This window comes from Vigna umbellata, unplaced genomic scaffold, assembly GCF_029865625.1.
Source record: "Vigna umbellata cultivar VRB3 unplaced genomic scaffold, Vumbellata_1.0 scaffold_684, whole genome shotgun sequence".
Classification (NCBI taxonomy): Eukaryota; Viridiplantae; Streptophyta; class Magnoliopsida; order Fabales; family Fabaceae; genus Vigna; species Vigna umbellata.
Genome location: NW_028274451.1, coordinates 19,418 through 34,262, shown reverse-complemented (window position 1 = coordinate 34,262; position 14,845 = coordinate 19,418). Strand labels below are relative to the sequence as shown.

General features: G+C 30.4%; 3 protein-coding genes across 3 annotated transcripts; all 3 read right to left on the bottom strand.

Annotated features, from left to right (window-relative positions):
* Positions 1-1,001: 1,001 nt before the first annotated feature.
* LOC148190636 (putative proline-rich receptor-like protein kinase PERK6) lies at positions 1,002-3,823 on the bottom strand. Its single transcript, XM_088102717.1, has 8 exons — positions 3,337-3,823; positions 2,636-3,139; positions 2,396-2,482; positions 2,251-2,321; positions 2,107-2,183; positions 1,877-2,021; positions 1,558-1,719; positions 1,002-1,457 (listed from the first exon to the last, which is right to left on the bottom strand). Exons 1-8 carry the CDS (start codon positions 3,821-3,823, stop codon positions 1,251-1,253), a joined length of 1,740 nt encoding a protein of 579 aa, XP_087958843.1. The 3' UTR covers positions 1,002-1,250.
* A 1,783-nt stretch (positions 3,824-5,606) lies between these two features.
* On the bottom strand, positions 5,607-8,205 carry LOC148190635 (uncharacterized). Its single transcript, XM_088102718.1, has 2 exons — positions 8,164-8,205; positions 5,607-6,712 (listed from the first exon to the last, which is right to left on the bottom strand). The coding sequence occupies exons 1-2, from the start codon at positions 8,203-8,205 to the stop codon at positions 5,657-5,659; spliced, it is 1,098 nt and encodes a 365-aa protein (XP_087958844.1). The 3' UTR covers positions 5,607-5,656.
* Positions 8,206-13,727: 5,522 nt separating this feature from the next.
* Positions 13,728-14,400, bottom strand: LOC124848139 (uncharacterized). Its single transcript, XM_047325780.2, has 2 exons — positions 14,270-14,400; positions 13,728-14,143 (listed from the first exon to the last, which is right to left on the bottom strand). Exons 1-2 carry the CDS (start codon positions 14,387-14,389, stop codon positions 13,919-13,921), a joined length of 345 nt encoding a protein of 114 aa, XP_047181736.2. The 5' UTR covers positions 14,390-14,400; the 3' UTR covers positions 13,728-13,918.
* Positions 14,401-14,845: the final 445 nt, after the last annotated feature.

Below are 14,845 nucleotides of genomic sequence, written 5' to 3'. Positions count from 1 at the left end.
TCGAAATGAAAAATTACAAAACTCAAAAAAGAAAATTCAAAACTACAAGAATAATTATATTTTAAAAAAATTATTAAGTCAATTTCTAATTTAATTTCTTTTAGTTTTAATCAGAAATTTTCTTCCCTAATTTTACATTCTCTTTATGTGACATTGACACTGGGATATTTTACAATCACTTTTAAGGAAAAATGTTTTGGGTGTAGGGCCGGGCAACTCTACAAAACACACAGTCACGCTTTAACTCTTTAGCTATATGGGTTTTTATGTTCGTTCTAAATCCAAGTCTTCCTTCGTCAGTTCTCCAAACACAAAACACATCTTCACGCTTTAATTCTTTAGCCATAATGGTTCCTATGTTCGTTCTAAGTCAAAGTCCTCCTTCATCAGCTCTCCAAACCGATCGAAGGTACTGCCAAAGGTAGTCCGATGTTTAAGTCAGTAATTAATTCAAAAAGGGTAAGAAAAAGTCTTAAATTCACAATAAATATGATTAGATACTCCTTACCTTTAAGCTCTATTTATAGTTTTTGAGGTGAGCCTAAAATTAGTGAAAATCTAATCACAATTCAATCTCAATTTATTACACATATTTACTTTTAATCTCGATTTTTAAAGTTTATTTAAGAAGTACTGTTATTAAAACTACTTTATCATTGGAACTCTCCATTCACCCTCTACTCATGGGTGGTCGGATGAGGTTCCTCTTATCCGAATTTGGAGATTAAAGCAAATCGCTCATCTTTTTGTGGGATAAAAAAAATGTTTTTTAGATTAAATAATGAATATAAAGTTTCTGTAAAAATTTGTTAAGTGGGATAGAAAAGTATTTCCAAACATGCTTGGTACTGATTCTGAATAAATTATGGGTGGTAACTTTGAAGAAAGAAACAGAGACATGAAAAGACATATTTGGCCCTCAGATTATTTTCATCTATTTTATATTATAATAACATATAAATCCGAATCCGAAAAGAAGTACAAAGGAGCTTCCACTAATTAATGTTACAACACATGTTCTACATTACATATATTCCCTTCACTGTCCAATGTTTACAAATCTATCAGAGTATCCTACTCAATCAATCACTCACTAAAACTCATAAATTGAAGAAATGTGTCTTCCATTTCTTTAACTTGTTGGATCCCTCTTATGCCAAATGAGAACATCATTAAAAACTTGTGGCAAGATCAGGAGTTAATATCCTTAAAGTTCAGTTGATGATGAAATCACAAATGGCATGCATGAATTAAGGAGTGTGCATTCGGGCTCCTACCCTCCTGCCGGCATTGCCATATTCAGCAGATGATTGTTCACTGCCACTCTCTTCTAACGCTAGTTTCCTGAACTTCATCATGTCAGCTTTATATTCCCCGCTTTCGCCGCCGAACCCAGGTTTCACTCCCTCGTAACCAAGCACTTCTACTGACACATCACCCTCCAGCACTCTCACAATCTAATTCATTCATTCATATCCATCATAATTTAAGTTAAAAAGAGAACATGAAAGTCAAATGAATGCAGTATGATAAATAATAAACCATGATTAGTATTACCTGACTCATTTTCGGTCGCTTCTTTGCCGAGTACCTTACGCTAAATGCAGCACAAGCCACCATACATGACATTTGGCGCTCGTCATAATTACCCTCTAAACGTTGATCCACAAGCCCTTCAAAACTTCCATCCTCCATTGCCTTTGTACAGAGTGGTCTAGCCTGTTCATGCACATAGATAGATATGGAACAAATAGACATTATTATATTATAAGTATGGGAAACATTCACAAACTCCCAAACTGAAAGGTTCAAATTAATTATAAATCTAAAGTTATTGAAAGTACGTGGGAATTAATTAAAAACTATATATACTTACCCAGTCGGCCAAACTATCTTCAAATTCCCCAGTGTTATCCACAGGTTCCCGACCTGTTATGAGCTCCAAAAGCATAATACCGAACGAGAACACATCAGATTTGTCAGTTAGCTTACCGGTTGATGCATATTCTGGAGCCAAATACCTGAAATGTTTGGCAAACTAATTCACTTTCATTGCTTGAAACTTGAAAAAACGTATCATACATAATTTACAGTTTAATTTCTTACCCGAATGTTCCCATTACACGAGTGGAAACGTGAGTGGAAGTGTCTTGACTAATCTTTGCCAACCCAAAATCTGCCACCTGAATGGATAGATCCAATTGTTAATTAAGTAATCCCAGAAGAAACGCTTAGACATAGATAACTTACTTTGGCTTCGAAGTTGTTTTCAAGTAGAATGTTTGCACCCTTTACGTCTCGGTGAATGATACGAGGGTGACCTAGTTAATGTTAGAGGTCATGTTAACGTTGGCCTCCTCGTTAATCATTAAAAGAATAGTCAGAGATAACTTACAATCCTCATGTAAATAAGCAAGTCCTTTAGCCGATCCGATCGCAATTTTTAGCCTGGTATTCCAATCCATCACAGGTTGACCCTTTCCTGAAAAAAAGTTGACAGGTTTTCATCGTATAGATACAATAAACGGTGTAAAGAAAAGTATTCATGGAACCCAGTAGTTGAATTATATAAAACTGGTGAAGTTAGGGCTAAGAGGAAAATTGAAGAAATTTTAGAAAGAAAGAGAGAACGCACGATGAAGGTGGTATTCGAGGGTATTGTTAGGCACAAACTCATAAACGAGGAGCTTGTTGGATTGTGAGATGCAATAGCCGACGAGAGAGACGAGATGGCGATGGTGGACGCGGCTGATGATGTCAACCTCAGCTTGGAATTCTCTGTCTCCTTGGCCATTAGTGGATTTGAGGCTCTTCACTGCAATTTCCTTGCCATTGGGTAGAACACCTTTGTGGACGAATCCGAAGCCACCCTGGCCCAGCAGGTTGTGTTGGCTAAAGCCAGCAGTGGCAGCCGAGAGCTCCTCGAAAGTGAAAGAGCTTTGGTTGAATCCGAGAGCCACCGTGGGGTGCGGAGGTGGCAAAACGGGACCATGGGGCCCAGAGTAACTGGCAGTGCTCATGTCAGAACTAACACCCTGGGTTGCTGACCAACCTCCAACTGGAACTGGATATGGAGGAATATGCATAACATGCTCAACCTTATTGTTGTTGTACCCAAACTCGCTTTTGTGAAACCCATCTGCATGTACCCATTAATTATTCGTCAACCATCTTATAATTGTTCGAAGAACACAGCAGTTCACAAATTTTAAATGGAAAAAATAAGAATGATATTGACATCATCTATAATTTCTAAGAACTTTGAAGTGATAATAAAAGAGTGCTCAAATCCAAGTTCATCACATGGATTTGTCTTTAATATAAAAAAAAAAATACCATCAGGTTGATTATGGCAGTAATCAATGGGTAACTGAGATTTCTTTTTTCTTTTTATACACGCAAAGATGACCATGAGGAGGAGAAGGAGAAAAATCACAGCTGCTGCTGCGATTACTATTATAATTGGCGTGCTCAATGATTGGTTTCCACTGTCTCCTGACGAGCTTGAAGATGATGACTTGGGTGGAGACAACCGGTTCTTTGAAGGTGGAGGAGGAGAAAAATGATGGCCAGAATGTGGGGGCGGCGGTGACTCGCGGTTACCTGATTTCTTATCAGGAGGAGGAGGTGGTGGTGGTGGTGGCGGAGGTGGAGATGGAGATGAATTAGACGGCGGGGGCGGAGATTTCTTATCGCTTGACGAGGGAGGAGGTGGTGAATTGTCCTGTGACGGTGGGGGAGGAGATGAATTGTCCGGCGGTGGTGGGGGTGGGGGTGATGAATCTGGTGGTGGTGGGGAATCGGAATTGGAATCAGAAGCCATTTGGAAGGATGACTTCTTCTCCAACGGAAGGGAAGGTTAAAGAGAGAGAGAAACCTGGCCCTCTCCCTCACGTAAGGATTCTGCAACTTGCGAAACCTGCCACAGTAAACAAATTGTATAAACATATATCCTTGTGCATGTTTTGATTTTGAAGGCGGGAATATACGAAGGTGCATGCTGATATTTTTTGCATGCATGCATGCACGAGGGGGTACGTACGTAAGAAAAAGAGAATGCTACCTGAGAGCAAAGGACAGGAGGTTATCCACAGAAAGAGAGAAGCATGGTGAATAATTATTATGCAATATTGTAATATGGAACCAAAAAATGTCACCTACAATGCAGCGTATAATTCATTTTTCACTGCAACGTTTCTCTTCCTATCTTTAACCTAATTAGATAATCCAGCCATGCATGCTTTCAGTTTTTTTATCTACTTTTAGCGTTAATAGTTAAACCAAAACTTACGACAATCTTCGATAAATCGCTCATATTCCTTTTTCTGGATTCTGTTGGTCGCAACCAATTCAAAATGTGCATCTTATTGCTTTGTTGGAGGGCAGCGTCGGACCCATTACAGAAGATTCAAAATCGATCGTGTTGAAGTTGAATTCGACTGTCTGGCCCGATGACTACGTGTTGGCCAAAGTTCATTTCTTTTTTCATGGAGCGTGATGAACTAATATTATGTTAAATTAATTATACAAAATAAATCATTTAAATATAAATATGATCCTGATTTAGACTCTGATCATAAAAAATAGATGTCAAATATTAGATACGATTACTAAAAAATGTCTATATTTTGCGTGAAAAAATATATTAGACGGGCATTTAGATTTTTCCAAGAAACATTTGTCCAAAACAACTGACTGGTACTAGAGAGTGAAATTTAGAGAAGGTAAGACAAAAAAAAAAAGAGAAGTGTAAGAAAAATTGGTGTGTAATATTTTTTTTTCTATGCGACAATCAACATAGGCATCCTCAATTAGCATTTGAACAAAGTGTAATATACTATGAGCTTTTTGATTTTGTTGCAACGTGTTCTGAAATTTCATTCCAATTTTCTTCATAAAGTTCTAAAATGCTTCATCGAGCAAGAGAGTCTCCTGAGTAAAAACTCCAAGGAAGACATGCCAGAGCCAAATTTTCCATTACTGAAGCAATTGGTACATAGATAAAAATCTGCGCGTCAGACACATCATACAACTGAGTAGGAAATTAACAATCATAACCCTGGTCTTCCAACAAAACGCAATCACTAGCTAAAAGTTCAAAAAATGTTTAAACAGTTGATCATCTTATTGCTAACTAAATGACAGACAGCAAAATCAATCAACACAAACAATGACAAAACAGCCACAGAACTCCTTATAAATCAACAGATACAATGACCATCAGCAGAAAACACCATCTCTTGATGATGCATTTTGTAAAATTTGGAAAGGTCAGTGAATTTTCTGAGCTATCAGAACTCGTAGAGTCTTCAAATAACCAAATTATGCAAGTGCTACATGCCAGAAAGATTTAAGTTAATTCAGAAAATATTTCAACTGATTATTGATTCCTTGAAAAATTATGGTAGAGAATAGGTTTTAACTTTTCAAAAAAAGTTAAAACAAAAATTTAATTCCATTTTGTTGTGATTTTTGTATTAATAATCTACCTTCAAATAAGTTATATTTTTTATTTTCTTAACCATAATAAGCAATCAACTATAATCATAATTCTTTAAATAAAAACCATAATATACTATTTCATATTATTCATTGGATACATGGCACACAAACTTTATTATTACGTGATATCATTAGTAGTTATAGCTTTCTTCGTTTATTCGTCATAGGTAAATTGAAAATTTGGTATAATTTTATCCTCTTGCTTCTCTTTGATGTTATCATTATCATAACCTGACACATTAGGTCTTGGTTCAAAATCTCCTTCAACATCTTTCTTTTTCTTTGCGTCCATGTTGTTATCACCATAAGCTGAAACATTAGGTCTTGGTTCAAAATCTTTCACAACTTTCTTCTTTTCCTTTACACCAACTTCATTGTCACCATATGCTGAAACATTAGGTCTTGGTTCAAAATCTTCTTTAACTTCTTTCTTCTTCTTTGGATCAATGTCGTTGTCACCATAAGCTGAAATATTAGGTCTTGGTTCAAAATCTTCTTTAACTTCTTTCTTCTTCTTTGCATCAATGTCGTTGTCACCATAAGCTGAAACATTAGGTCTTGGTTCAAAATCTTCTTTAACTTCTTTCTTCTTCTTTGCATCAATGTCGTTGTCACCATAAGCTGAAACATTAGGTCTTGGTTCAAAATCTTCTTTAACTTCTTTCTTCTTCTTTGCATCAATGTCATTGTCACCATAAGCTGAAACATTAGGTCTTGGTTCAAAATCCTCTTTAACTTCTTTCTTTTTCTTTGCATCAATGTCGTTGTCACCATAAGCTGAAACATTAGGTCTTGGTTCAAAATCTTCTTTAACTTCTTTCTTCTTCTTTGCATCAATGTCGTTGTCACCATAAGCTGAAACATTAGGTCTTGGTTCAAAATCTTCTTTAACTTCTTTCTTCTTCTTTGCATCAATGTCATTGTCACCATAAGCTGAAACATTAGGTCTTGGTTCAAAATATTTATCGACTTGGTTTCTTTCCTTTTCTTGAACATCATTATCACCATAAGCTGAAACATTAGGCCTTGGTTCAAAAATTTTCATAGCTTTATTTTTTTCCTTTGCATCAACTTTGCTTTCCCTCTTAACATAAACTTCATCATTTTCATAAGTTGGAAGACCTTTAAATTCTTCTGGCATATCCTGATGTTTCGTGACCATTTTCCAATATTCTCCTCCCATTTTTCTTGATTCCACATTTGTTGCAAACTTCTCGAATAAAGAAAAAAACAAAATTAATTACTACCAAAAGGCAAATCATAGTATACTATATCTTAAATAAATTATGTCACTGTTTTCGTTCGAAAATAATTATTATAATTCGAGTCACATTTAAACAAAAAATAAATAATATGATAAGTAAATGTAAAAATTGGCTGGATATTAAACAACAATTTACTTAATTAAAATGTATAACACATTTAAAGATTGAAGGTATAAATATTGTTGTTCACCTTAACATAATCTTGTTTTTAGATTTCGCATGACTTTTTAAAATTTTCACTCGTGATATTAATTAATTAAAAATCTTATTTGGCATAAAGTTTTAGGCATATATATGTACATAGCTTTATGTTTATAGATATTAATAAACTAATAGCCCCATAGAAAAATTCCATGTAAAACAAACTAGAAAAGAAAATGTAACTACTACTTACGGCATATAGGATTAGGTAGAATTGTCTCAATTATATATTGTAGGAGATAAATCTAACTTTCCTTACATGACATAATTTACTTAATTAAAATAAGATCTTTACACATGGAACAATTTTATTGTTAACAAGCTTATAGGTTTGACTCTTTATAAAAATGCTTAAAATTTATGAATAATATATGATTTTAAGAAACTACGATATGACTTCATTGGTGTCTTTTCTATTTTTCTAATTTTATTCTCTTAATTACTATTTTTTAAATTTAAATAATTATTCATAATAAAAAAATATTTTTTAATTTTATTATTTTAGTAACTACTTTTTAAATTTAAACAATTACTTATTATAAAATAATTATTTACACTTTTATAACTATATTTTCAAATTTAAATGATTATTCATAATAAACAATTATTTACATAATATTACTTATAATATTTTTTATTTTAAGAACTAAAATTAATTTTATCCATAACTGCATACATTTTTAGTTTTTTTTTTAAATTTTACCATTTGAATTATTATTTTTAAAATATAAATAATTTATAGATATTAAAAAAATACTTACATACATACACGATAACACCTGTATTTATGCTAATTATAATAATAAACGTTTATATATATAAGTAAGTATGTAAAACGAACTTTTACTTTTGAAATTCTTTTTCAATAATATAAATTTTGACTTTTTACTACATAAAATTTTATACAGGTCTTGATCTAATTTATGTCTTATGATATTTGAATTAGCATAGGTTGTAATTTCTATGGGAAGGCTTATGTGCCAGTAACGTTCAAAATTTAAGCCAGTAACTTACTTGGACATTAAATAAAATTTTCATTCATAGAAAAAAAAATAGGACAAAGTTGTTGTTGAACGTAATTTATAATGCAAATATTTGACAATTATAAAGATAAATAGAATGGTAAAATTGAGTTGGAAATAAAATGTAAATGTAAGTAAAGTTAAGGCATAAGGTAGGAGAAATGAAAACATACCAGGAAGACGAAAAGGACAAGCAGAGCAAGAAAAGACCTCATTTTGAAGAGTGTTGAAATGTGAAGGACTTGCAAGTAACCTTCTCTATTTATAGCCTATTCTTAGCTTAGGTATCTCTTTGCACGTTATTGCTGTTGAATACAAGCAAAGTTTCACATTAGATAAAATAAGATATAGATATGAGTTTATATACACATAAAATACCTTCATTGGTAAGAAGCTTTTTGAAGTGGTATCAAAAATAAATATGTAAAAGCTTAACCTAAAACGGACAATATCTTACCAATATGGAGATCTATGTGTATATGTGTGTTGTCCCTCTCTACAATTGTCACAACAAATTCTTTCAACCATACTAGGTTAGAAAATAGTAATAAGAAAAAAAGAGTTTATACAAGTAAAATGATATTTTGAAAAAATTAACTTTTATATTTTTAAAGAAAAAGATAATATTAAATAGCGTAAAGTGACCAATGCAACCTTTAACACTTTAATTACACCTCCATGATTCGATAAATTCTTCAGATTTATGGATTTATTACTCAATAAAATAATAAACGTAAATAAAATAATAAAAAAATTAGCTTCATTTTTTTATTCATAAAAATTGAAAACTCACACGATTGTTTAACAAACTAATGTAAATTCCTTAATAAGTATTCATTTCAGAGTAATCGAACTTACATCCCTACTTCTTTAACGTACAATCACAATTCTTTTACTAAAATGATTTATTTATTATGTTTAATGATTTCTAAGAAAAACTTAAACGGCAGTTGAAAAGGAAGAGATAATATCTAAGCATTATCGTCGTATATATTATAAAATATTTAAGCTGCTATGTATGATGTTATCAAATTTATAGTAAAATAAAATAATTGAGTGAAATTATTATCAGATAGAACAAACACAGTCAATACTAAGATTCGCTGAAAAAGATCCGATCAAAGTGGACCTTCGTGTAATTAAAGTACAATAATAATACGTGGATAGCGTGACATCAATTTTTAAATATTAACAATTTTATATGCAAAAAGTAAGAGGGTTACTCCCTCGCCTCTTCATTTTCGTTTTATCTTATAGTTAAAAGTTTTACTGAATTGATGTAAAGATTTACTGAATAACACATCTTCCAACCTTTCACTTTTTTAAAAACCTAATTCAGTAGCTCTCATTTCCTCACTTTTTTCTTTGAACAATTTGTTTTATTTTTAAAAAAAATTTTATACACAAAAAATATTAAATTATGTAAAATCTACACAAATAAACATTTACAATGTTCAAAAACTAAAATTTACAAAAAAAAATTAATAAACTAAAAACAAGAAAAATTAAAAGAGTTGTAACGCAGAAACTTGAATAAATGTGAAAAATTCGTCTAGTTTTCAACGGATCTCGATATCCGTGGACAAATCTCAAGATCTGTTGAAGACTGAACGGATTTTCCACATCTGTTCAAGTCTTCACATTTCTCTTATTTTTTCCCTAACACAACACACCACATACATTCATATACAAAACACATATAAAAAACAAAAACAATGAAGTTTTAACCACAAAAATGTTCAATGAAAGAATAAACAAAGAGAAATAGGGAGGGAGTCAGGACTCTATGTGTGTGACTAAGAGAGAAAGAGAGAAAGTGAAGGAGTGAGAGCTTTCTATTGAAAAATTAACCTTGAAATATATACAAACATATAAATTTATAGGACATAATATTTATTTAATCATTCAAATATATTACATATTGAAACAAATAATTATTTTGCACGTTTTTATTTTATTTTATAATATTATCTACCTAGTATAAAACACGGTCATAAAACCAATCAATGATACAAATAACATACTCCATAAATGAATTGAAATCAAGCACATGTATAAAACAATTAATCATTTTAAACATTTAATTAACAACACTGATCTAACTTATTAAATTAATTCATAAAATATAGATTATTCTTGGAAAAAGAATTTGAACCCATCATATACCGCGTGTTATCAGATTATTAGATTTCTTACTAACTTCAGTCTTTGAGTAAAACTCATTAATTTAAATTTATGATTAAAGATAAATGTATTATGAAAGATTAATTGTGTAAAAATTATAAATAATATTTTAATTTAACAAGAGATCAAATTAAAAATATTAAAATTAAACAAACAACTTACCAATATTACATAAAGAAATTGTAGTTATCGTCTCTAAATACATACATATTAATGCTTCCTTCTTTCATCTTGGTCAAAAAAAAAATTTAAAAAGAAATGTAAGGTGCTTAATAATGTGAAAGATTATACATTTATCCATTTACATTATTATTAATAGTTGTGTGAAAATAGGTTGTAACCCGCGAACCAACTCGGCCCACTAGAATTTGAGTTGGGTTGGGTTTAAAACAAATGTAATATTTTTATGCGGGTTAATTTTCAATCTGACTTACTTAGAACCCGACTCACCGACTTGAACCCGTGGTGAGCCGGATTGACTCACAAACTCACCTAATTTAATTTAGTTAATTATTATTTTGTGTTTCAATATTATTAATTAACAATTTTTTTATTATATCGTAGATGAAATAAAAAAAAGATGTTTTAAGAGACAAAAAATTTTATAGTTTTATCTATTCAAGACTCTAATATTACAGATGAACAACTGATACATAAATTATCAATATTAAAAACTTATTTGTTCGTCTGTTGTACTTATTTTTTTATTACACTTGAATAATATGATATTTTTTTATTTTGAATGGTTTAACATCATTTTAGAGTGAAATTTATTTAGATTTGAACTAAAAAATTATAATTTTTTTTATTTTAAAAAACTTATAATTAAGGGAGCGAGTGAGACAACCTATTTAACCCCAACCAACCCGTAGTGGACCAGACTAGGTCGAACTGGATTACTAAAGCTTTAATTATCAAGATCAATCCAAAATATTATTTGATAAAATCTTGAAAATTACTGAATTGATTAAAGAGTTTAATTATTTATTTATTATTAAATTTTTTTCTATACATAATCTAACATCAATTACTATCTCAAACTAAACCTAAGGGATAAAAATATTACATTTATTTATGTAATTTTGAATAGGGTACACATTTTTAATAAATGTGAAGGTTTTTAGTTGAGTTGTTATTAGATTTTATTTTTATTAAATATTTCAAAATTTTTAAATTTTTAATAGAATTTCTGATATTTAAATATTTGTAAAAGAGAAAAAAGGACAATAGACCAAAACATTAATAAAAAAATTGAAACAACCTAGTCATAGCAGCACATATGCCAAAATCTCTCCATGTTTAAAATTAGTGATAATGTTAATTATTTTATGTCCATGTGTCATGATCTACCTTTATTTGTCGACACAAAAATCTACCATAGAGATCCGACAACAACTTGCCACTTTATTCATTTAAATACAGAATAGGTAAATATTTGGTTTATTTGTTAATTCAATCATACGAAAAGTGTTAGCATTATGTACAACTACTACCTTGTTTGAATCTGTTGTCGACTTGTTTTGTTGCATCCCAGTTAGATTCACCCAACCCCACATTTTCATTAAGTAAAATCTTTATATCGTGTTACCCATGAATACAGAAAAATAAAATAAAATTATTTACTATTAAAAAATATAAAATTAACTTAATTTTATAAAATTAATTTGTAAAATAAAATATACATTTATATATTTTAGTCTTTCTCTAATATAAGACTTTCAACATATATTTTTACATCCATATATATATATATATATAAATAAAGTAATTATTATAAAAAAAATATTGTCAAAAAAAGTATCATTATTTTTTTTTTCTTTTGCTATTTCCCAATTTCTTTGTTGCAGTGTTCCTATGGATGCAAGAATCAGAGAATTCTTGGAAGTTGTTCTTGAAGAGGGTCATATTCAAGATATTCAAATATCCCAGAAACCCAACACTCATCTAAAAGAGAATGGGCTTGGAACTAGAGCCCAACACTCATCAAAACCCAGACATAATCAATTGGGCCTTTTTTCTGCTGCACCATTATTTCTCTGCGCTTCCCAATTTTCTCACTGCCAATGAACTTTTTTGCGCATTCCCAATTTTCTGCACCGCTACAAATTTCATTGTGCATATCAATTTTCTGCACTGCCATAACTTCTTTGCGCATTCCCAATTTTCTGCACAGCCATAATTTCTTTGCACATTCCCAAATTTCTGCACCCTCATAACTTCTTTGCGCATTCCCAGTTTTGAAAACCAAAGAGTTTATTACGTGGAGGTGCAATTAATAATGATAGGGTGCAGCAAGGAAAAATCACCGAAATATCCCTACGTACCCGAAATTCAATCTTTGTGCATAAATTTGTTTATTATAGAGAGAAGGAATAATATCAAATATTTAAAGGAAGGCCGAAGCTACACGTAAGACTTTATGTCATCTAAGTATTTTATTGCATGGAATAAAGATTAAGGCGAAAAGCATCTTTCCTTAGCCACCAAGTACAGAATATGTATATCGTCTTTTCATGTGTTCATCATTTCTCACTTTCATCTTCTTCTTTTTCAACTAAAATAACTCATTCTTCACACACCATTCTGATAAACATAACTTCTCCTCTCCAACATGGAAAATAATTATCATATCAGTATTATCATATAACTTCTCTTTAGCTAAAATTGTGTATCATATATATTTGTTAAGACAGAAACACTTATGCGACTTTTGTTCAAATTTGACTATAATAATATTTTATATTAAATTTTGTAAGAGATTAAGCACACGTGAGTAAATCAATATAAACAATAAATATATATATATATATATATATATATATATATATAAGTATTAATATTCTTTAAGTTATCAATTTATTCGCTCGTATCCTATTTGAGTAATACTTATATTATGTTCATGAAATAATTATAATTTAAGTTTAAAATGTTAAGTGGGTGATACATAAAATGAACAAACAAAATTTTTTGTTAAATTGACTTATGTTAAATTAAATTCAAGCTCACAAAACTATTACATCACAAAATTATAAAGTGATATTAACTACTTATATACTCTAAACAATATACTTTAAACTGATTTTGATGTAAAAAATAATGAATGCTTCACTAAAAACATAACAAAAAATAGTGAATTATTATTATTTTTTTTACAAAACTTAATTATATTGTTATTGTGAAACCGAACGAGAATGTTTCTTGTTTGTTTTTAACTATTTGATTTTAAGAAAATGGTTTTATATTCCTTCTTTTTCTGTGTGTTTGTGTTTCCATAGAAAAATCTCAAACAAATATAGAGATGAATACGTGATAGATGGAGTAATTTCATTAGAAGTTTAGAGCATCATCCAGTTGAATTTTTTCTGGACAACTATGTATTAATTGTGAGATTTAGAAGATAAAAAAAATGTATTAATTGTGAGATTTAGAAGATAAAAAAAAACACGATTATTTTAATCTGTGAGATCCACCAAACAATCTATGAGGATTCTCAACAATATCGGGAGAGGGAGAGTTGAGAAAAGTATGTATTCTGCAGTATTATTGTGAGAAATTGATTAAAAGCAAGATGCTGCAAATTTATTAAAAGAAGGATTACTACTAGATAAACACCAGGATTAAAAGCTATTACATCTATACTAAAAGGGCTTCAAACTTTTAGTAGAAATTTAAAAACAGTAATTAATCTGGTGCTAAACAAGACTTCTATCCCTCACATTTGTTGCATATATGTGTATGGGAGCTTCAGTCTTGATTCTTCTGCTGCATCTGTTTCATGGGGACAACATGGGTGTGATATAGTATGACATTAGGTTTTACATCGAAGTTCCTAACAAAACGATCCTTCCCTGCTTCTGAAACATGGGAATCCTCGATAAGGTCTTTAATTGCTTCTGGCATAGCTTCTTCCTTCATCGTCTCTTCCCAATATCCTTTCAGGTCTTTTCTTGCGCTGCTCAAACTTCCAACCTATGAGTTTCAATGAAGACAAAACTTTAAGGTATTTTAAACACAGACAGAAACCTTAGATTTGACAAAAGTAGAAATCAAAGTACAAAAGAGCAACATAGTTTGTGAAACAGATTCAAGAGGTACCAGTAGAAGAGAGAAAAGTACGAAAACACCAAAATTCGACTTCATGTTCACGCTAATCTGTGCAGAGTCGTCAGTCTCTGGATATTTCTTTAACCCACAACTGACCCACTGTCCACACATATATATGTTTATCATCACAGCAGTTGAAAAAGAAAAAAATCAACTACATAGTATATATTAAACGATAATGGTATTTTGATAATATTTTTTAAAAATATTATAATATTATTTATGTGTTATTTATGATTGGTCTAAAATTGTTTTATCATCAATAATAATAATTATAAATACTAATATAAATTAATAAATGATGTTAAAATATTATAAAAAAAATAGTATCAACGTATCATTATATTATATTAAAACATTAAAATCATCCTTCCGCGTAAAAACCATTTAGTAAAAAATATTATAATTCTTAAATAAATTTTAGTGTTCCAAGAAATTTCGACATATTTTTTTCTTCTTTACCGACATCATTTGTTACATTCAATATTTTCCTGAATTAAAATATTAATTAAAATATGGAGATAAGAAAAAGTTGCTAGGCCGCACCACATTCAATCTTCACTGTTC